Source organism: Phoxinus phoxinus, assembly GCF_949152265.1.
Source record: "Phoxinus phoxinus genome assembly, chromosome: 19".
In the NCBI taxonomy this organism is placed as follows: domain Eukaryota; kingdom Metazoa; phylum Chordata; class Actinopteri; order Cypriniformes; family Leuciscidae; genus Phoxinus; species Phoxinus phoxinus.
Window position 1 is genome coordinate 12,860,179 of NC_136894.1, and position 25,350 is coordinate 12,885,528.

A 25,350-nucleotide genomic window follows, 5' to 3' on the forward strand; every position below is an offset into this window, starting at 1 on the left:
CTAATTTATCGGAGAAATACATTACTTCTTAGTAAGTTTTTGTCTTGTTCTCGAAGACAGCAGTATTTTTGGCCGTGACTTTGTGTTCATATGTGAGTGCTGTTGAAGTGCAGCTTCTGGGTGGATGTGTGATAACAGGCCTGAGAGCAGCATTATGACATAATCACAAAAAACACACGTTCTCTCACTTCTCTTCTCTACAACAACATATGATAGACTTATTTGAAATTGATTACAGTACATGAAAATAGCAAAAGATGAAGGATATACTATCTATTTATTAGTTCCCATGTTGACCTTTGTAATGTATCTGTACCAAAAAGAACTAGCTCGTAATTGTAATGTCCTGAAAGGCTAATAATCATGTATAACATTATTTATAGCAAAATGCAATGCAATGTTTTCTTGTTTATTTTAAGTGTGACAGGACATATTAAATCAAAAGAAACCCCACAGCAATTCAGGGATGTTTACAATTTTGTTTTGCTCTATAGTGAGTGTTGTGGTGTGAAATTGTTGTATGAACTGCATGACTTGTTCACAGTAGTTTACAAATGTAACACCAATGTCGGGTTGTGCAGATAGATGTTGATATCTTGTATCAAAGAAAGCCAGAGATATCGTCGAAAGCATCTGCTATCGACGATACCAAGAGGTTTTGGCATTTCCAATTAATGTACCAAAATTATTATTATGATTATTATTTTTTTAGGCTACTTTTATTTTTAATTAATATTACAATTCATTTGCTCCGCCATAATTCCATAGCGAGTCACACCGATGCTATGTGATAATAAAAGCTTAGATAAATGAGCTTACTCCTCATTGAAAAGGATTTAAAAACATGTAGGTCTATTATACAATTAGTTATATAATTAGAATTATTATAATTATAATGTGTCCGAACACTGCAATAATTAGTCATCAATGAAAATTAAGAGCAGCTTTATTTCAAACACAAACTGTTAAAAACTAAATAATTCTCTTCTAATTTTTTCACTAACGTATGTGCCACAAGAGAAATATTAAGAAAATAACGCAAGACCATTATATACCGTTATCTTATCAGCATATGTCATCTCTGAGTCAGATGAAGAAAGCTTTGTCTATTTTTATTTCATTTTCTTTAGTGAATAATTGGGGTTTGGGACTCCTTCGCCGACTTATCTCTTACACAAAGTTTGCACATTGCTTGTGTGATATCCACTGACTCTAGCCTGGTTCTACCAGACTCTCGTACATTTCATTTGTACAGAGAGTCTGGCCTCTCTCCATTGACAAGCGTTAACTTCCTTGTAGGCGGGTACTCTGTTGAAGTTTAAAACTATTGGATCTGCCCAGAGCCACTCAGGATCTGCCATAACCAATCGCTAACGTTTGGTCGTGACGTATGTCATGCGCCGGAACCGGCCGTAAACACGTATCCGAATGATCAGAGGATTGTGTTTAGAATACCGGTAATATGTCTGTCAACGAGAGCTGCAGGTTTTGTTCTTCGAATTTAAGAATTCACGGAACAATTACAAATTCTAAATATATTTGACACTAAGGACAGTGATAATGTATTCAGTCAACTGTCGAATCTGGGTCTAATCATTAACAATACGCCGCTGCGCTCGGTTCGGATCTGCCGCAAATGCTGTGTAGTGATCAGTGATCGCCCCCATCTTTCTCCGCTGCCATTACTGAACTACAACTCAAACTAACACACGACATCAACGTCATCGTTCTCAGCCACTCCCTCTGTTCGCTGATTGGACCGGTGAAATTTTGATTTCAGAAAACCAAAGAATACACCACAATCCCAGACATAGTACTGAAGGAAAATTAAAATTGAGCGGAAGTACGTAGGAGGGCGGAGCCAGGCTACACTGACTCACCTTCATGGTGTAGAAACTGAAATGTTTCCAATATTGCGACGTGACATTTTTTCTCTATCACCAACTACTTCTTCTCGGCTTGCAAAATGATGGACAACAATTCACATTTTGTTCACGTCATTTTCTTGCGATAATAAAAGTAGGTAAATAATTAAACGAAGGAGTAAATTAATGTATCAGCGATCTCACACGTTGATGATAGGACGATTTTACTATAAGGAATATCGCCCAATGCATGTTTTTACACAGGCTGGTTTGGTGTGTTTATTTTAGCCTAAATTTTTGAGCGTTAAGGTACCAAACAATGATCAGTAATATAGCCTAATGGTAATACTGTAGATAGGCCTAGTAGATCAATATCTGATTATGTTTTTCAATCTGCCATATATAGTTCAATATGAAAATATCTCTGGCTTTGGGTGTTTCAACATTAAAATGGAGACTGACTTGCTTCTTGGCCTGACTTCAGTTCTTATTTGCATTAATTATTAAATAAGGGCTATTTCTGGAATACAAGTGATTTTGCACCATAGAGAATTTTGCAGCATCATCAGAGAAGACTGTTCCTACTTTTAGCACACACACTATTACAGTGGCTTTCAACCACATTTCTACCATGTTGTACAGATATAGGCCTAGCTGCAGTTGTTTTTCTCTTTATACTTGCAACTTGTATTCTCGGTTTTGTTTTTATTAATAGACCTTGACAGCTATTAACTATTGACTCCAGTTTTGCTAATGACTAATCTTGTTTTTTGCATATATGCAGTACCACACATCATTTGTTCCAATGCTTTAATTTACCCTTTTCACAGACTGTGATGAAAAAAAAAATTTAATGCACATTTATAATGCTATGCTTTGTGTTATTACCTTGGCAGTAAATGACAAAACTAATTAATACTGCTGTTTATAATACTATGGCTAAGGGAGTGACAAAATTGACATCTTTCTCTCTTCTGACAGCTGTAATCAATCTATCTTTGGAAAGTTGTGGAAACACTATTGCAGATTTGGTTTCTTTTGCTTTTATAGCAAATCCACCCAAAAAAGCATTGCAAAAACCTCTGTTTATTGTTGACCTTACATTATGCATATTCAGAGGTTACTGAATACCCACAATATGTATCATATAATAATGTAAAAAAGTGATATTTTGCAATCAAATCGATACATTTGAAATGCAATGTTTCTATTGCACAGTTTTGACTATGCACATTTTTTAAAATACTTTTTAAATTGCAAATTATGTTATCAGCAGTTGAGCTGAACGAACTCCACAAGTTTGTGTAAAATCTGATGATCATGTTCTCAAGCATGATTTGGGATAATCCAAAGAGCATTACGCTTCAATGGAAGTATAACATCTGACTGTCTGTAAAAAATTTGAATGGTCAATGCCACAAATTTGATTAGTCACCAAGAAATAGTGCAGAATCCTAAATATTACTTACTCACTTAAGAGGTTAACACACTTTACTATAAGGTTTCATTAGTTAAGTACATTAGTTAACATAAACTAATATGAACTGCACTTCTACAGCATTTATTAATCTTTGTTAATATTAATTTCAACATTTACTAATACATTATTAAAATCAAAAGTTGTATTTTTTAACATTAGTTAATGCACTGTGAAGTAACAAACAATGAACAGCTGTATTTTTATTAACTAACATTAAAAAAGATTAACAAATACAGTAACAAATGTATTGCTCATGAATAGTTCATATTATTAATACATTAACTCATGTTAACAAATGAGCTCTTGTTGTAAAGTGCTACCATTAAATGTATGACCCCAGCTTTTTAATGTGATGTGTGGCGTCCAAAAGTGAAAGAGGATTGTCTGAATACTGTGGTGATGTTGTGATTCAAAATGTGACGTGCGCGGTTGAGTTCGTTGAAGAGCGGTGAACACTGATGCGTTTGCAGGGGAAAAGTTCACATTTGCATGTCCCCCTGCCTCGCAGTTCGTTTTTGTTTCCTTGCGCGAAACGCTTCGCTCGGCCCAACAGCACTCCGACTGTGCTGATGGATGTCGTACAATAGCGCCTGTGTTTACTGCAATGCAAATCGACTCCCAACAGGGACTGTATTTACTTCTGAAAGCCTTAAACTTCCACATATTCAGTGTTCATGATGTTATTGGCTTGCACTTCCTTTACCTTGGCTGTCACACTAATGCGTTATATCCCACTAAATAAAGTTTGCTCACCCCACTTTACCCACAGTAACTGAATCAAGAACGAACGCCAGGAGCAGTGATCATCCATTCCAATTAAATCATATTAATGCCATAAAAGAATTCCAAACATGTGAAGACATCCTAACCTGCAGGCTGCAATTCTGCAGCGGAGCAATTACTCTGTTTTATTTCCCCACCGTGCAGCAAGCAAAACCACCTGTCCCTCGTCTAATATGACCTAATTCACTGCTTGAAGCCAAACGGGGTGTTGCGATGATGTTTGTCAAAATGTGATTGTGTGAATGACAACAGAAGGTCTCAGTGTTTCGTCCACCCACGCACTCTCTCTCTGTTTGCAAGCGCAGTATTTTACTGAATGTCACCTCTCACGCATTTACTAACGGCATTCATACATAGTGCCGCTCCGTTTACCACGCTCAAAGCTTACATACAGCACGGCTAATAGATACAATTGATAAAAATATAATAAAACAAAATGTATGCACGATAGTTATTTTTTTGTGCTGTGTCATCATTTTAACCCTGTAAAGCATGACTTAATAGTCGGAACTTTAGACGAATTATATTTTTAAAAGGTTTGCATTTGCAAGTGTTTTTTGTTGAGTATCATATTTGATTTATCAGGCTTTTGTGGTTTATAGTATAATATAGTGAGAATATGGCGCTCGTACTCTAAGGAAAAAAACACATTTACTTACTTTTTACTTTTTTATTCTTGTAATGTGAACATTTATAATGATATACAGGTGATATATATATATATACAGGTGCTGGTCATATTTAGAATATATTAGAATATCATGAAAAAGTTTATTTAATTCAGTACCGTAATTCCCATTCAAAAAATGAAACTTGTATATTATATTCATTCATTACACACAGACTGATATATTTCAAATGTTTATTTATTTTAATTTTGATGATTATAACTGAAAACTAATGAAAATCTCAAATTCAGTATCTCAGAAAATTAGAATATTACTTAAGACCAATACAAAAAAAGGATTTTTAGAAATGCTGGCCAAGTGAAAAGCCCAGGTTGCTCTGATAGTGGCCTTCAGCTCTTCTGCATTGTTGGGTCTGGCGTATCACATCTTCCTCTTCACAATACCCTATAGATTTTCTATAGGGTTAAGGTCAGGCGAGTTTGCTGGACAATTAAGAACAGGGATACCATGGTCCTTAAACCAGGTACTGGTAGCTTTGGCACTGTGTGCAGGTGCCAAGTCCTGTTGGAAAATGAAATCTGCATCTCCATAAAGTTGGTCAGCAGCAGGAAGCATGAAGTGCTCTAAAACTTCCTGGTAGATGGCTGCGTTGACCTTGGACCTCAGAAAACACAGTGGACCAACACCAGCAGATGACATGGCACCCCAAACCATCACTGACTGTGGAAACTTCACACTGGACTTCAAGCAACGTGGATTCTGTGCCTCCCCTTTCTCTTCCTCCAGACTCTGGGACCGCGATTTCCAAATGAGATGCACAATTTGCTCTCATCAGAAAAGAGGACTTTGGTCCATTGTGCTTTATTAAATCCAGAGTCAACGCAGCCGTCTACCAGGACATTTTCAGAGCACTTCATGCTTCCTTCATTTTCCAGCAGGATTTGCACCTGCCCACACTGCCAACATAACCAAAACCTGGTTCAATGACCATGGTATTACTGTGTAATTACTGTGTGATTTCATGTAATATTCTAATTTTCTGGGATTTTGATTTTGTGGGTTTCATAAGCTGTAAGCCATAATCATCAAAATTCTAACAAATAAAGGCTTGAAATAGCACTTTGCATGTAATGAGTCTATCTAATATATTAGTTTAATAGAATTTGAATTCTATATTAGAATTCTTGAAATAAATCAATTTTTTGATGATATTCTAATTATATGACCAGCACCTGAAATACCTAATTAATTGATTAATCAAATAAATAATATAAATAATTAACATAGGTTAACAAAATGGTTGTTAGTTGCAGCTCTAAAGTGGTTAAAGGGAAGGATGACATGAAGAAATCTCTCTTTCAATCTCTCAATCTGTCCGCCCTGCCCTGCTGTGGGGGTGTCAGTGTGCTCTCCTGAAACGGTTCTTGGCATAAACCTGCCCTGCCTTTCCATCTGCTCTCAGGAAACTGCAAAACAGGCTGAGAGGAAGCATTCCAATGCCAGGGCTCCATGAGCAAATGCCTTCCACACTCACTGAGCAACATTTGGGCAAGTCAAACTGCGCACCAAGTCAACCTCGGCCCCCTCATGTTTAACAATACCAACTTGACGTGCAAATAAGCATAGCTGTTATTGCCACAAAGCACATGTGTGAGAAGCATTTCTTTTAGTAAATTAATGCCAGGCCATAACTAAGCTTTAGGTTTTTGTAGTGTGTGCATTTCTAAATGCACTGCACAGTTTGGCTAAAAATACACTTTCAGGTTGGAGCTGTGGTCTGACAGTTAGCACACATGCTAAAACATGTTGAACTATGGCACCTGTAAAGAAGCATAGCTTAATATGTAGTGTGTGAATGAGCCTTTTTGGGTTGTTGAGGACTAATCTAAAATCACACCGATTTGGAATGACATAAGGTTGAGTAAATCATGACATAATGTTCATTTTTGAGTGAACTATCCCTTTTAAAATAAGCTTGAACATTTTCTTAAACACTAGAAAACTCCTAAATGTTGGTAAAATAATATTTTAAATGCAGATAAAACCAATTCTATGCATTTTTTGTATAACAAAAATACAAAGGTGCCAACTGCCTCTTACTAGCCTAGCAAGTCAAGGTTTTGCCAGGCTATGACAAACTAAAATTGCTACAAAATGACAAACCTCTTCATATGTCTCACCCCAACTTACTGTTTCAATAAAAGCTGTGTTTGTTGTAGAACTTTTAACCACCGTAGTAGTTTTGAATCTTTCAGTCTTCAGTGCTCAAACATCAATGTCGTACTGCTGTATATATTTTGAACATCATAGTATTTTGTCATTTCAACTCGATGAATCAAGTGTTTAGGACTGGTGACAGGTCTGTTCCTTTGTTAACACGGATCTCAGCAAGGTTGTTTTTATATCTATAAAAGAACTTGTGAATGCACTGCACTGGTATATCTGGCCTGAGTCCAGATGTCAGAGCCAAACTTTGATATTGGAACTCAGCATAAGCTTGTTTTACAACATCGTACTTAACCTGATATTTGTCATGCACTCCCTCTCTTTAGCTTTTCCCATCTATCTGAATAGAGAGAGCTTTCCTCCCTTCATATGTATTCAATACTAAAATGATTGATACAACTTTATAATACCTTAAATTAAGAACAAACAAACATTATTACATGACATTAGTTAAAGGCAAATTAAGCTGTCAACATGCTGTCAATTGCCAAAGAGTCTAAAAGCAAACAAAATGTGCATTTAAAATCAACATTTGTCCTACTGTAAATGCATAATTGTCAGTGCACTCTTTTGTTTATTCAGGTTAATATTTCTTCATGGCAACCTGATTTCCTTTAATGTGCATTCACATGCATGTCATGAAAATCCAATATAATATGCATATGATTTGCTAAATCATGATATTGTGAGTTACTATTACTAATTAAAGATGTAAAAAAGTGTAACCCATATGATTTTTCTCAATGAATGTCATCTTTATAGCAGTGCACTTTGCAACAATTACAAATATGATACTAAAACAAAATTCTGTATGATTGCTGTTTAATAAAACCCTTTTATATTGTAGTTTGAGATGATTTAACCTACATTTTACAGTGAGTCAGTCTCTATTTAGGCACTTCCTAAAAAGCACACAGTGAGATAAGGGCCCAGTCTAAATATGGTCTTCTAATGGACTGTATAATCCATAAGCTTTTCTTTGAACGACCCTGTTCATCACCATAGCAACAGTACACTATCCGTGTCCACAGCGTCTCTCGTATACACACACGTTTGTCTTTAAGTCCTAATCCCATTCTCTGAATCCTGCTTAGTACCTTAGATCTAATTATTTACACCGCATATCTGAAAACACGTGGTTTACATTTTGCAAACTTGCTCTGACATTCGCTCATCTACTAACAATGGATCTCTCATCTCCTTTGAGTTTGTATCGCTACTCTCTCTGTTGGTTTCACTTGATGCTCGCTTTGCTCGTCTGATGTGGGCTTCACACCGTGCAAACACAGGAGTGATGATAATATAATTGAGGGAGGTGTGAACAGCTTTTGGCAACCTGCAACCAAGTGAGATGTCATCAGGCTTAAAACAGCCTATTGCGTGAACCGATACTGTAGCTGTAAAATAAGCACACGTCGGCTTGGGTCACAGTGTTTTCTCACATTTAATGTGTTGAGTTCTCTCTTAAACTTGACTTCTGTCAAAAGTCACTTTTGATGTGCGGGGTGAGGGTGCACACTTTGCACAGTTGCACATAAACGTGATAAAATTCGAAATTGCAAAATGGAGGACTAGCCTGGAAGTTTCTGATCAACAGGTCACAAATGTAGATGTAGAGTTTATTGGTGAATGTTAATAATCTTGACCTGAACTCAACACCAGGGCATTGCATTTACTTCCCATGGCTCTGCTTTTCATAAAGACATGAGAGCAGTTTGCCTACAACTGCCTTGTATACACAGATACCGGAGTTAGTCTTCTGAAAGCCATAAAGATGATCCATGGATCTGATGATGTATTCATAGTGCCACAGAGAGGAGTAAATATTGTCATCTCTGCTGTAGGAAGATGTCACGCTCTGACTATCGCTGATTAGAAAAGTTCATGTGCCCTTGACCCAGTTCCCCTCCATCTTTGTGGGATGAGGGATTTGTATGAGTTTTTTTTTTTATCAAATGCATTAAGGAGTGATGTTCTGCTTAAATGCAAAGTGCAAACAAGTTAACCTGCTTCTGAGCACCAGTCTACATCTACGGTAGATGGAATATGAGCAGAATGGACTGATGAGATATTTTTCCGAAATCTAGGTAGTATAATTGACCGTTCGCAAAGACCCGCCCCCTTTAGTTACTGTTGCTATGTCCGACAAGCTACGCCACTCTCACGCCCCACCATGTTCTCACGCAGTGAAAAATACATTGCGGAGCAGAGAGGACACTGACCAAGACACTGACAGACAGGACAGACCAGGTTACTTTTGATATTAAACAAAGTCTCACCTTTCTAATTTGTTCATTTTTTAAAAGAAATGTAAACAATAAATACCGTTTTGTGGCTCTTTAATGTGTCTGACAGATCGCTGTAGAGCATCAGTTAAAGCTCTAGTTCTAGTTAATTTATAGTATCAACATGAATGAACACAAGAAGGAATGTTGTTTTAACCCCGGAAAGGCGTCATTACACTCCGTTTTTCATGTTCAAATCCTCCCATGTTACCGGTAATCTACTAACTCTCCTGACTGCTTTGTCGGGCGAAGTATGATTGGTCAGATCACCTGTCAATCAAGCTCCCTGCGAATGGTCAATTATGCAGCTTTGTAAAGGGATAGTTCACCCGAAAATGTTTTTTCTATGGCACTTTTGTTGGAATAGTCCATTAATGTAATATAAATACTATGTCTGTTCATACGAGTGATTTATGAATGTGTTTTTCTTGCCTCGTATATTAACATTTTGTACTTTTGTTTTTGTTTATTATAGTTTTTTTTATTTACCGGTAGTTGTTTTATTTTCTGATTTAAGATAGTAAGCAATCAGTTGTTTTTAGGTTTAGATTGTATATTAACCCTTTTTTGCTTATAATGTACAGCATAGCCTACATAAATATATTCACTATATTTGTTTTAATAGGCTTAATATTACACATAGTTTTGAAAACAGAATTGGGTAGGATGTGGAATTATATTGTTTAAAATAATGAATTCAAATATTTAATAAAAAAAATTCATTTTAATTAAGATATTTTTTTAATGTAAAATATTTTAAATTGTTTTTTTTTTTCTCCATCAGATTAATCGATTATCAAAATAATCATTAGTTGCAGCCCTAGTAAACAGGCAGCAGTTTGTAGGGTAATAACTTTAGGGCTGCTGCATCCCCAGTCCGTCTGCTCATCACCCATCTGTTTCTCTTTCTGTTTGTTCCTTATGGCAGTTGAGAGGTCAAAGTCGCAACAGGTGTGGAGCTCAGGTTCTATCAGACGGACTTCCTCTTTGGGTGCTATCACCGGGCCCTACCTGATAGGGCAGTGGCCACGTGAATCCCACCTGCACAACCCCTCTTGCATGAAAGACAAGTCCACGCAGGTAGGCACTTTCACCCACTGTGCTCCAAATCTAACTCTGGCTTCAAAACCTGTGTGTTCAGGTGTGTTTGCAAACGTTAGGTTGACCGCTTTTACAGATACATCGTTATTCTGGGTTTTCGCATGTTTGCTGTGTTACTTTGGACCATTTTCTGGGATTTCTGTGAGCTGTAACCAACTGATGATTCTCAATAAGTTTAAACACTAACTGTTTTTTAACGTAATTTTAACATTAGGCTATACATTATTTTTAAATCATTCATCGGTCAAAATGCGTGGAAACTTTAAAAGAACTGCAGGGTTGTAAACTGTAGTTATCTTTAGCATTTGGCATGAAACTGTTATTGGCATTAAATAAACCATTAACCACAGACTGGGAACCAAGACTTTCGCAGCTTACACATTGGGTCTGGTATTTGACCCACAGCTGAATTGCAGAAATCACTCAGAGACTGTAATACTTTATCAGAGGCTGTAATGATCGCCAGTTGTGACTGTAGTGGAGTTTGAGTATTCAGTGGTTTATTAATGGACATGGGCTGCCTTGCCATCTACTACCTACTTGGGATGTCAGACTCATTTACATAAATTCCCATAATCGATCACTGTTTAAATGAACGATCGATTAATCGTCAACCGTAACCTCATTAATCCGAAACAGCGAGTGCTACTAAGTTATTACTTTACTTAACAACCACTTGCTTAACCAACACAAAATAAGTGTTGTTTTAAAGCTTAGAAGCTTGGCTTTACAGTGAATATATGATATATGACCATCACTTAACAATTGCTTTTAAATTTGCTGACATATTAGAAGTGATCTATTTTCATAACATGAAAAAATAACTGTTTTACATGAAAATAAGATCTGTAAAATCATCAAACATAACAGATAGACTTGTCATAAATCGTTGAAAAGGTCTCAACTAGCAAAATACAAGCATATTTGTTTCAGTAGTAATGTAAAAATGACATTAGCTATGTAAAAATAACTGCTTTACATGAAAATGAGATCTGTAAAATCATCATATGTTCGATGATTTTACAGATCTCATTTTCATGAAAAGCAGTTATTTTACAGATAGACTTGTCATAAATCATTGAAAAGGTCTCAACTACCAAACTATACCAAGTATTTGTATGAAAAAGCACCACCGACCCACATGTAAACCGTATAGCTACTCATGATGCTTTTGCGGCGCGTTGTTGTTTGTAACTTCGCAATACATTAGTAAACCATAGTAGATCACATATCTTTATTTAGAGCAGGTGGCCTCGAACGAGCCCAAACACAACATAAGTCAATGCGTAGATCACAGTGACATGACATGCTGCTTGGCTAAAGCTGTAAGTTTAGGAATCCGATCGCTTGGCAAAGAATGCGGTCATGACGCAGTGTTTTCCAACGTCATTTGAAAGTTCAACCAATGGAAACTGGATCTCCGGTGTGATGGGTTGGTTTAGTGGGTAGGGACGATGTGTAGAGACCAATTGGACACTGTTGTACAGCTGGAGCAAGCTTGGATTGGTTTGATCGCTCAGATTGACAGGTTTTGATGTATCATGTGCCATAGAATAGGAACGCACACCAATCTGTTAGCTTGGAAGTGAAAATAGCCGGACACACATGCCGGTGCCCTCGTTCACAAAAATCTCCTTACTCTCTCTCTCATTATCTAGCACAGTTCTATAATTATTAGAAGATTAATTAGGTAGAGTGAAATCATTTGATACAAGCATTTTGTCAGAGCAATGTCAAAAAACCTGCTGGGGGAAAAAAAAAATCTACCAGTGGCACACTTTAAAAGCAGCCCGATTCCACAGGAAACCGGTGCATGGGGCAACCCTATTGCCAAGCTAACAACATGATAATCTAATAAACTTTAGTTTTTTTACTAAATTTAAGTAGTTTTTAGTGATACCTTTTCACCCAGCTCATTACTATGCATTCTGGGATTGCATGCAAGGATACATTCAATGCTGCCTTAGAACAAGTTTTTTAAGTGGACAGAATCAGCTTTTACATCCGAGTAGTTCACTTACTAGGTTTGGAAACACATCTTCTCCGTTTTTCTAATGTGCCAGGGCTCAACGCTAAGATTTTTTTTCGACTGGCCCGGTCAGGCCAGGGGTTCACATTTGTACTCGCCCTGTCAAAATTTTCACTAAAAATAAATAAAGCAGTAAAATAAAGCAGTTATTGCTTTCATTTGTACAACCTTGTATTCTAATAAATAAGGTTATGATAACAGATATTTAGAAATGCTCGATTCAACAACAAAAACTACTAGCCTAACAAATAAGCAAACAGTCAGAATAAATTAAGAACAAATAAACACATTACAAGCAATAGCACAAATAAATAAAATAGAACAGTGATACAAATGAAATAAACAGTGCTTTAAGTTTTTCAGGTAGGTCTATCAGTGGCATTCAGGTATAGATTTTGAATAATCAAATATAAGAAAGCACTGCATCATTCTGTATAAATGAAATATAGATTAATCATTTATTAAAGTTATTCAGTCAATAGAAATGAGTGATTTCGCTTTTTCTTTTGTTCTTTGATTAGCATTAATGACAGTCAGCAGCAGGAATATTAGGCCGCTGTCACAGATCTAATGCATGAATCCAATATACTGACACATACATTTTCTTTCTCAATTGTTTACATTTACTTAAGGCACGCATTTTGACATAATTTTTCAAAGAACTCAATTCAGTATTAGCGTTTCATGTGCGCTAAAAGAATAGTGAACTGAATTCTGACTTGTAACTTCTTGGACTTTAATGGTTTAAAATCACTTTTTTAAAATTGACTAGACCTAAAACGTGCAAATGAAAAAAAAATTGTGACGAAGCAGCGTTGACTGTTCAACCATTTCGTCAACTGTCCTGAGTGTCTTTCACACTGTCATCATACAGCCCTTATAGTCAAGCCCTGTGTGCATACGTGGATGAGGTTAGTTGCAGGTCAAGCGTAATCAGTCAATTTGAGGTGTTAGTTACAGAGCAAGTAGCCTCTTTGACTAGTCGATTACTATGGCATGTCCCTACAGAGAACACAACGTACCTCACGCACACCTGTCCTATGGTCAGGTGCTGATTTGCCCTCAAATGTCAGCAGGTGTATCAGGCGGAACACAATCACCACAATCCCACAGTTCCACCCACCATCTGCTGCTACACTGAAGGTGAGATTTGGCACCTCCAGGAGTGCAGTGTGTCTAAAGGTAATGACTCTGCCGTGCCTCTTATTGTGTGCTTCAGCATGCACCGAGTGTCATATATCCGCTCAGAAAGACGAGATGCCACAAGAATGCCGTTCCCCGTGTTAACGGCCTCCACTGTTAACCCCTAGTGTTTGAAAGACGACTACAGTGTGCATTTGTTCAATATGTTCACACAGAATGTTTTTAAGTTTTTTTTCACTGCACTACTTTTTGACTGATTTTCAATGTAAACACGCAATAGATGGACATCTTTATCCATTGCGCTCATGTCTCGCGTATTTTGCAGAAGCTCGTGCGTGACACAGCATTCTAAAAACGTGGCGAGTTAAAAGTTAAGTTAAAGTTAAAAGAAAGTTAAAAGTTAAAGTTAAAGCTACACTGTGTGATTTTTTTACCCCCATCTAGCGGTGAAAAGGTATATGACCATCCAGTGAATATTAGTTTCTGTTCCTCTCAATTCCGATTTAGTTTTAACTCCTACGGTGGCCAATGTAGTCCAAGATTAACATGGCTTCCAGTTCGACCTCGTCCATGAGTATTCCTTCAAGTGATGAGGTTACTTTAGAAAACTATTATAATTTGCAGTAATTTAATTTGTCAGTTAACATATAAGTTATGACATCTATGTAAAATGAATAATAGTTTTATGTTTTAGTTATTGTTTTACCATTTCATTGCTAACATCAGCTATCAGGTTCCCAGACGAATGCAAGCTAATCTTAGTAAAGTAACTTTTATCAGTGCTATCGTTATTCTGTATATTGTACGACATCACTAGCGTAAGGCAACATTTACATTGTAGGCTATATCATTTTCTCCGTGAGCAGAGATCAGCAGCTGATGTGACGGAGGGGCGAGGTAGAGGTAGAGGGAAAGGGAAAAATAAAAACAGGGCCGGTGCCAGTGAATTGCGGAGACGCGAAACTTGGCGAAGCTTGAATTAATGGGTATGTCCCTCTTTGGCTAATGTACTTTTAAGATGGAGGGGCAACATGGCGGCCGACATTCGAACGCCTCACCCGTATGTATTTTCAATGGCATATTATACACTCACGAGAATACTTTATTACTTGAACGAAGTAAATATACATTAATGAGCACATATATTTTTGAAAGAACTAAGTGTTTTTAGCTAAGAATAAACTAAAAAAGTTACACAGTGTAGCTTTAACTCAAGTTAAAAGAAGTTCAACTTTTAAAAAACGCGTCTTGAGACCATGCAGTTTTTATCCATTCCACTACCCGCATCTTGTTAAAAGTAAAAAACACACGTTCTTTGTAAACCAGACGCTATTCTGTAATTCTGTTGGAACTTTATTTGTGGTTTGAGTAAATTTCATTTTTGGGTGAACGTTCAATCTCATGTAGTTCCATGTAGTTCTCATGTACTACTCAGCTTTAAAAAGAACACCATAGTGTTCACGAAGTGTCTCATACACAATATTTTGACTCTTTTGAAGTCACATGATAGTTTTTTTGTTAGTGACCAACCAAAATGTAAGTAATTATTCACAAACCTCCACTTTGCTATAACTCTCAAATGTAATTTGTATTTGCATTTTTAAACATGTCATGCTGTGGTTGGTCACATGACCCATAAGAACCAATAGCATTTGCAGTCAGTGACGCCAAATAAGGCGCATCCACTTGTACATTGAACACAAGCTCAAATGAGATTTGTGATCTCCAGCAGACGGAAAGAACAACATGTGGGTGATTTAAATGACAGAAATTAATTTTTATCTCTTTAAGACATTGCTGTGATGCTGTGTTGTTATTGTTAAAGATTGCTAATAAGAGACAGATATCAGCGCCACACGCGAATCCCGCGGATATAAAGGAATAAGGAAATGTCATTCTACCGAACTACCAGCAAGTGCTGAATTACTACTCACACAGGTCAGTTTATTAGACGAATTAAACTTGAGGTGACGCAGCGCTGTTTCACTTGCTCTACACTATCACACTAAACTGCATTTGGATGTGTTGAAAGTTAGAATGTTATTCTATGTGTTAGTTTGTTGGCTGTATGAGACTAGCAGTAAGCTAGATCAATATTAGAATAACATACAGATCATATTACATTTCATCATGTAGAACTATATAACATTGATTAGTTTTATGTACATTTGCTCACCTGTCTAATAAAGTACTTATAAGAGCTCTGTCAAGTCGAAGTATGTCACGGACGTGGAGGTCTCGGGAACTCGAAAACGCCACGCTGATATTGATCCTCGTTTTAGTTCTCCTTTTGTCACAAAGTCTGCTTGCCATGGTCCATAATGTTTGAACGAAACAACAACAGCGTGCAGCTAGACGTTACGCACTACGCAGTTGTCCACCTCTGTCGCCATGGTTACTATGGCAGTACTACGAGCTGAAACCAGAGATAATGCGGATATAACGTCATTGACAGGCGACAAGTGAACAGGGATTCTGGGACGGACAATTATTTAAAATTGGAATTTCTCTGAAATTAAAAATCTTTGGGAACTTTTGGGATATTGTAAGTACACAACTGCAGGAAATATATCACACTGTGCAAGTGATTTTTGGATATTTTATTACAAAATTCTTACATATTGTACCGTTAACTAAAACTATTACAAATATTTAGTTAATAAAAAAAAGCTGAAGTAAAATAAAATATAAATAGATTAAATATTTTAAATGTTGTCTTCGCAACTAACTGAAATAAAATAGGTTAAAGTAATAAATGACTAAAACTTAAATAAAAATGTATCTAAAAATAATTAAATAAATTACAAAAAGCACATAGCAAAATTACTAAAATTAAAATGAAAGCTGGAAACATAAAAATAAAAGCTAATTATAAATATAGTATAGTAATGTAAATAATCCTAAAATAACACAGCTGTGATGTAACTTTAAAGGACATTCATGCTGATAACAATTTACAGCAACAAATTGACCAGAATGCATTCATTTTTAATGAGAATTGGCAATTTGAATGCAACATGAGTGACAGAGTGCTGATATTCATTTCACAGAGGTTAGCCAATCATAACAGAGGTCATTTACAAATAGGAGCTTAAAGATACACAAGCAAAAACTTCTTGTTTAGCCTTCAGTCTCCTAACTCTAAAAAAGTATCAAAGGGTGGAAAATGATGTAATGTAAACTATTACGACTCTTTCTTGTGCAAGCCTTGAGTGACATTATAAGAGCACTATAATGCTACAAAAGATCAAAATATGGCCCCTTTTACACATGCAGTGAGTGAATGAAGGGTCAGAGGTCAGGTGTTGTGGTCCATTTGGACTTGTGAGAGCAGCGGAGGAGTTGCAGCGCGTCACATGACCCCCGCATCCTGTTTTCACTGCTGCATGGCAACGGAGGCCACACACTCTCTGCGGCTCTGCTCTGCTTACTGACACCGAGATACTGAATTATTTTTGTGCTTACTATATTTCCTTGGTGTGAAATTTCATGCAAGAAGTTCTTTATATATTCTTTGTATAACAAGTTGGTTTAAAAACGTGCAATAATTATGTTCACTTGCCAAAGCCTGGGTGTTACCAGGACAGGCCATCTCAAGTCTCACCCTTTATTACTCACTGGTGTCAAAGAACTACAAACAACTCTCATGTTAGCTTGTCTTTAAAGTTTGATGCAATGACAAAAGCTTTATAGATTAGTGCGGCAGCTCTGTTGGGATTCAGATTTTTTTCCACTTCATTATTGAACCGTGTCTTGGGTTTAACCCCTCGTCCCCTTTGTTACAGTGATTCAGTGCTGCTTTCCTCTGCAGTAACACAGTCAGATCAGGTGAACAGCGGTGACTTTGGGATGTTCTACTCTCGGAATAACCAAAAGCCTGCATCCCTTTTCTTAAAGGGATAGTTCACCCCAAAAAATGTAATCACCATCATGTTACTCCAAATATGACTTTCTTTCTATCATGAAACAAGGAGAGGTTTTGTTGCATATTTACACGGTTCTTTTCCATACAATTAAAAAGTTACATACAATTAAATATCGGTTTGTGCATGTATAAGATCTGCAAAGTTACAAAACCCATAGTCTCCCACAAAAGGGATTTATTCTAACAGAGATCATTGCTCTGCCTAAAACTCCTCGATCGAAGTCCCGATATTACTTCTGCAAACATGTAAACATGTATGCCACAATTAGAAATATTAGCATAATGCCCATCCAAAGGCATACACAAAGAAAGAAGGCGACGCTTCAGTGAATTGTATTGTTGTTTCCATGTCGTGGAGACGCTATTTGTTTCAATGCAAAAGCAAAACCCCTTTGTTTGGCCTTCCAAAAATGGATGAAATTAGGAGTCATGGGTAAGATTTCTTTATAATGCTGTTCCTGATCAATACAACCTAAAAAATTGCTTGTCACTGCATTTTACGGAGAACAGCTTCCTGAAACTGGGAGAGTACAATGCCATCTATATACAAAGACTACTCTTGAGAAAAATGGGGCAGTTCCCATTTTTCTCATATTTTTTGTGTTTGCAATTGCTTTAGAAGCCTTGGAATCTGAAACTCATGATATTGGGAAGGGTTGTTACATTTCCGACACACGCTTGAGGTGTTTGGCCAATCACATCCCACAGGGTCAGCTGGACAATCAGAACATTTCAGACAGACTAGGAATAGAGGTGCTGCAATAATGTAAAGTATGTAAAAAATTATGTGTGCACAAAACCATTTTGTGTTTCACAAACAAAAGAAAAAAATAATAATTAATGTATATCCTTTAAAAGAATTTGAATAACAGAAAGAAAAAACCGAGGCTTTCAAAGCCTCTTTTCCTTCAGGCCTTCTAGTGTCGATCTGTTTCCAAAGGCCAGGCTTTGAAGTGTGACGTCTGTTTGGCTGATGAACGCAGGGGTTTTACTGGGCATGAATCTTCCTCTCTCCACAGCAGCAGCTCCAGGCAGTCCCATAGAGGCAATGTATGCTCAAGAGAGCCATTTTCATCTTTCACTAGAAAATATATTTCCTCTGTTTTTCACAAGGTACACATACACATTTCCACCACATCTATTGGTCTACAGGAAGCCCTTAAAAAAAACCAAAAGTATCATGAAGATAGTTGTGCTGTTTAACTGAGCTATTGAGATTTTTAATCTTGTTTAGCTTCTCTTTTTCTTTTTTTTAAAGCATGTTGTAACTGACAGCGATGACTCCATGGCATAATGAATGGTGATTGATATTCTGTATATACTACCATTTAAAAGTTTGATGGAAAAAATCTTGCTGACCACAAAATTGTGAATAGTAGTGTATTTGAAAACTAGTAGTGTATAGTAGTGTATTCAAAATTGTGGTTTGTGTTTACCTCTTGTATTTATTGTTGTCTCCAGTTCCTCTGGAAAAATCTCTGTTTATAAATAGTTTGAAAGTCACATTTACATTGGTATGGCCACATAAAGTAGCCTACTTTCTACATGTAAAATCTACATGTTGGCCAATTTTGTGTTTCTTTATCTTTTTCTCCAGTGACAAAGACAGGAAGTTATTCAGTGCTATGTGCAAGTGCAACTAAATGAATAGTCGTCGAGTATGCGCATTAAGGTAGGGACACACCAAACCGACGCCAAGGAACTAGCTCTGATGAAAGCCGACTGTGTTGTCGCCTCCCGTTGCTTGCGTTGGGGAAAAAAATCGGTGCTTGAACACACCGAAAGGACGATAGGCGACTGTCAGCTAGCGTGTAAAGGAGATAACTGTATTTAAACAGCTGTATTTGTCTTTATTCGTCATTCAAAAAGGGAAAGCGAAATTAAGACTGCAGGTACACAAACCACAAACAAAGCGGCGCGTGCTTACAGTTTTGAATATCAATCACGCTGATCACGTTCTTTATTCCACTCCCCTCATGTTATTATTAAAATATGTGCGCAGTGGAATGCTCAAGTAAAATTAGAATAGCCTTCTGTCTGTGCCGTCATGACTTCTGTGCTTGCTTTTGTCACTTTTGCTCTTATTCTCATGCACTGACTCGTTCGCTAAACTGAACAGCCAATCAGAGTTCCCTCTCTCACCGACGGCCGATGAACAAAAAGTTCAATTGTACAGTCACCATTTGAGGTATAAAATAGGAAGATATCGGTGGACATCAGCTTATGATATACTTTTTTTGCATAATATGCTGCTAATCACACTGGATTGACACTTCAGGGTCTCATTTATGTGCTCTTCACATTTTACAGTGTGTGTGCTGCATGGTGGGCTGACTAAACAAATAACATACCTGAGTGCACACATCACATCACACCACGTGTGCCTGCAGACTTTCCTATAGTAACAGAGAATGTTGTTTTTGAAAGGAATGTAGGTGACCATTTATTGAGGAACCGTTTGCAGGAACAATGCTGCCTTTGTGATTTTGGTGTGAAATAGTGGGTCAGGAGGATGAAGCATGGGCATGTGATTTATCGGTGTGCGAGTGTGTTTACTTGGCTACAATTTGGGGGGGAAATTGTCCCCAGAAGTTAACTAAATCTTTCTAAACTTCTCTATGGGACCGCCAAAGGTAAAAATTATGTATAAAGAAAGTAAGTAAAGTGTACGCTGTCGCTCAAAAGTCAAGATTTTATTTATGTTTTGAAAGAAACAAAAACAGCATTTAATAATTGGTCAAAGGGGACATCAAACACATTTATACATTTACAAAATATTTCTATTTAAAATAAATGCTGTTCTTTTGAACTTTCTGTTCTTCAAAGAACCCTGAAAAAAATTAAAGCAGCACAACTGTTTTGTCAACATTGATAATAGTAAGTAAGAAATGTTTCTTGAGAAGCCAAAGCAGCATATTAGAATGATTTTTGAAGAATCATGTGACACTGGAGTAATGGGGTAATTTTCTTTTTTTAATGCAGCCTTGGGGTGCACAGGAGACTTTCAAAAAATAATAAATACTTACACCAAACTTTTGAATGATTGTGTATATTTATATCAATATGCATTTATAAGATATATATATATATATATTATAAAAATATGAAGTTAGTCTGTATTAATTAGAACTAGCTTTAGATAAAAACAATATAAAATCCTCACCATAGTCAAAAGTGCATTTTGTGTTTCAGACTCCTGGATGTTGGAGTGACGAGACCGAAGAGAAAAAGAGCACACACCAGCGCTCAGCATCCTGGGGCAGCTCTGACCATCTTAAAGAGGTACACACACACATGCACTTACACCAGTAGCGCAAAACACACTCCCTTTTAACAGTGAAATACTATGTGCGTCTTGCACACGCAGCTGTGTAGTTTTTTCCCCTTGGGTTTGGAGAACAAGAAAGTGCAATCACACTAACAGCTATTAACAGAGCTCTCACTGTCCTGAAACTGATGAGCATTGCACTTCTGCATTTGCGATGATCTCATCCTGTGTGGCCAGCGAAGCAGCCAGGCGGTGGAAATAAAACCCCCGTTACACAGCTCTCTACAAGACTGCCAGTCACGACGACCCATCCGTCTCCTCCTGCACCCGCTGCTATATATAACTTCCTGTGTGGCTTCAGACTTCCGGCGCTGCACGTCGTGTTATTGCTAGCGCTAGCCGCAGCAAAGTCAGCCTTATCACGAGCGCTCAGCCCCACCCTGACGATTCAGGGTACAGTGAGATAAGACTATCTCCCCTTTAACAATCAACTTCCCCTCTCTGCAACAACCATTATCCCCCTTCTGCCAATTTATGGCTTTCCCATCACCTCCAAGCTTTTGGAACAATACGGGCGTGTGGGTTTTAGAGCAAGTAATATGTGCATAAGTCATGTCGTGTGTCCTTTCGCACTCAAGTCACATTTTTATCAATTAGACATTGTGTTGATGAAAAGCCCTAATCGTTGATGTGCACAAACCTGTCTAATTTACAAAGGCCTTATACTCCTCTCTTGCAACGTGCAGGTGCAAAAGTAATTCATTTCCTGTGCAAACCCTCAAACAAGTGTCTGCTCAGAATTAGTATTATTAGTATTAGTTATTTTTTTGCTGGGAAAAATAACTGATGACACTGGGCTTAACCCTCAGAAAATGAGCCGCTTTAATCGCAGGTCATTTTCTATGGGCTTTGCCTTTTTCTTTTCTTTTTTAACCCCGTTACCAAAAGTTATGAGCTGTCAAATATGGTTTGAAATTTTCAACCTAAACTTTTTATAGCCATAAACATTGAATAGACATCAAAATGATTTTTAATATGTCAGAATGGGTAATAGAGCTGCAAATTTAGCCTAGTTTAAGCTGTCACCCAAAAGGGGCTCTTTTTGGGTTACTTTGTTGGTTGGTTTTGTAACTTATATTTCCCATAAATTAAAGACGGATATTTGTTTGATCGTTTTCTTACAATACCTTGGGTGACAGGGTTGAATGATTGAGCTTGATTAACGCAGTCAAAACTACATTTTGCATAAACATTTAGAAAACAGAATGAGAACATTTACTTCCTGTCATGCAGTAGAAAACATCCGAATAATTCTGTATTGTGGTTGTCACAATTCTGAGGAATGTAGGAGTTGCATTTTTTTTGTAATCAAGCGGAAACACTCGGTAACACTTTACAATAAGGTTCATTAGTTAACATTAGTTAATGTATTAACTAACATGAACTAACAAAGAGCAATGCATTTTTTATAGTATTTATTAATCTTTGACAACATTAGTTAATACAAATACAGCTGTTCGTTGTTTGTTCATGTTAGTTCACAGTGCATTAACTAACTAATGTTAACAAATACAACCTTTGATTTTAATAACTTAATTTTATGTTAAAAAAATATATGCGTTAAACATATTTAATAGGTATCACAACAAAAAGCATGAGATTTGTACATCTAATACTTAGATTTTTGAGACACCAAAGTAACCATTTTGTGGTATTTTCAGCCTTGTCTTTTCTTTCTTTTCTAAATTGTATGTGAATCTGTCATTTTGGCTGCTTACACACAATTCCTGCTGTATTTCCAGCCACAGGATTGTGTCCATATTCATATTCATGAACACAGAAGTAATAGAGGCTTCTTAGGAGTTCATCACAGCGAGCTCGTTCTGCAAGGCCTGAATAATCTCACTGTTTCCCATTTGGGAGATTTTCCAAGAAAAGGCTGTTTAGGCCTTCTTTCCTTCCCTGCATATGGAAAGTTCATGTCCTCATTATCCACATTTCTATCCAGGTTCATGTCAAGTGCTTTCACTTAGTAGCTTATAACCCCTTACACCTCTTAAGTGGATTTAGGCTGTGTATATTGACATACTTAGCAGGGCTTTATAAGAGAGCACATTCAGGATTTCCCCTTGTTACAACTGAACACATACTGTGTAATTTCAGGTAATGCAATGCCCAGCACCTCTAGTAAACATTTTTCACTGTCATTTTCAAACAGCATTTTTGAAGTACATGTCATTTGTAATACATTTTCATGTATTTTCTAGATTGGCATCTCTAATGTAGAACAAACAGGTGGATTGAAATGCTGCCTCCTTTTGTTGAGGTGTGGTACTGACTGTAGTTTAAAGTCAGCACAAAACGGAAGTTACAATCGTTTTTTCTTCCCTATTATGACATATATCCTAGATATCCTAGTGAAACGGCTTCTCGAACCAGAAAAAATGTAGGGTGGGACTTGTGTCCATTGGGAATTGTTTAAATCATTGTGGTTTGCTCTGGCTGTGATGTCATGTGATTGACAGGTTCTGTCGTCCTCAAGCCGGTAAACATGTAATCGGAGAAGAGAATGTTGTTGCAAGAGGAAGGGAAAGTTATTTTGATTTAAAGATTACAAGAGCACATGCATTCACAAATAAGTACTGAAATATTCCATAAATAGAGCTGTCAATTTTGATTTCATTGTGACTTTAATATTCTGTAACATTATCAAGACAAACATCCATGTACAGGAAGCCAATTGTATTTTCAGTAGGAACGCACAAGTCTAGACTTGTTCTGTTGTCTCAGGACATATAGACAATAAAAGCTGTAATTTACTGCAGATAAATCTCAAAAGTAAATATGAGTGATCACGCCAGTTTGAGAAGGTGGAGCGGGTCACATCGAGACCTGGGCCATGAGGGTCAAATATAAATTTCCAATTTTTGTTGTAAATTCATTATTTACAATATTTACAATTGATTAATTTAGTAGACGCTTCCATCTAAAGTAACAAATGAGTAATATAACAAGCAATATTAAGGAGGCAATAACACAATATGTGCTATCCCTACAAAATGTCAGACATTGTTCAGAATAGTATGAGCTAGAACAGGGAGGATTAAGAAATGGTAAAAGTAGAGAATATGTAGGATGCAGTTAAGGTTTCACAAAAGAGTTTTTCAGTCGTATCTTGAATATTGTCTACAATATCATTCATTTGTTGTTGTTCTTCCTACTACGGGTAGCAATTCTTTATAGGCCAGGAAAGACATTTGCCTTTTTTGTGTGTGTGTGTTTTGGTAAAGGATTTAAAGGGTGAGCCTTGTCACATAATGCCTGTTTTGTATTGACCTCTTGTGGCCATGCTGAGTTATAGCAAGCACTCAGGTCAATTTAAGGTATTTTATCAGAACCATAGCCTTATGGGCAGCACTCTCACATTTAGCAAAACTGCGCCTCAGGTGGCCAGAGTTCGAGTCCCAGCTTTTATGTATTTTTTTATTTACCAGCCTTGTAGATGATAAAATAACTTTGTTGTCTCCTCTGTCCTTATAATTTATTTCTTTTTTTTGTGACTTTCAGATTGCTAAGCTCAGGCTCCAGCTGCAGCGCAGTAAACCGGGCGGAGGCCGGCAGTGTAAAGACAGTAAAGAGCGTCTTTCCCCCCTCCACTGCTGTACCAGCACCACCACCACCACTATCAGCACAGCCAGCCTAGCTACGGTCCGCACACGCTCACACACATACTGTAATATTACTGTGTATTATACATCCAGCAATTTCTGAATGGTTTGTGAAATGCACATTTGTACCATCTCACTGTACAGTCGTCCATGTCGAAGTCAGCACAAATGCCACTGGCCAACATCACAGTGCCAAAGCCCTCCATCTCCAGGGTTCCCAGCAGCATGGAAGGCATCAACCATGAGCTGGAGAAAGTCTTCATCAAAGACAACGGAGAGAAAGAGGAGCTAAAGGTACACACACACACACACACACATACTCCTGAAGGCATACTCACTAAGAACAAATGTTTAGCATGAATAAAAATGTATGTCATTGAGGAGTACTATCAAATAGTGTGAATATGTTGTCCTACAGTATACAGTAACTGTAAAATGTATTTTTGTCTAAAAACTGTTTAAAGTATTTAATGATATATTTTGATCATAATCAACATACAATATCATTCAAACCCAGTTTGGGGTCTGTACGTTTTTTTTTTTTTAATTTATAACATTTTGAAATAGTATTACAATTTTGAATGACCGTTCTCATAAAGCTGCATGATTCTGGATAAATTGAGAATCATGATTTGGTTTCTTTAGAGTTCACGATTCTCCCATGATTCTAAATAGACAACTAAACCAATAACCATAACATGTAGCCTAATTTTCTAGAGGTTATGACAAAGTGTTAATTGCTGCAGTCTTTTTAAACATATTTAATTCATTTGAATTATATATTTAATTTGTTTAATCGAATTGAATTAATGATTCAATAACTCACTCATAAAGACTTGTTTCATTACTGGATGAATCAGCTTTATTAAACAAATTTCTTGAATTTAATGATTCAATGACACTTTTTTTTAACTTGTGTAACAATGTAATTTATACAATCTTTATTTT

At 36.9% G+C, this 25,350-nt stretch overlaps 1 protein-coding gene across 1 annotated transcript in view; it reads left to right on the top strand.

Annotated features, from left to right (window-relative positions):
• The window catches only part of glcci1a (glucocorticoid induced 1a), a 35,901-nt gene that overhangs the window by 5,058 nt on the left and 5,493 nt on the right, over positions 1–25,350 (top strand). The window contains exons 2-5 of the mRNA XM_079590417.1: positions 10,197–10,348; positions 20,659–20,748; positions 24,302–24,442; positions 24,547–24,696. Coding sequence (XP_079446543.1) covers positions 10,197–10,348; positions 20,659–20,748; positions 24,302–24,442; positions 24,547–24,696 — 533 coding nt within the window. The remainder of the gene's footprint in view (positions 1–10,196; positions 10,349–20,658; positions 20,749–24,301; positions 24,443–24,546; positions 24,697–25,350) is intronic.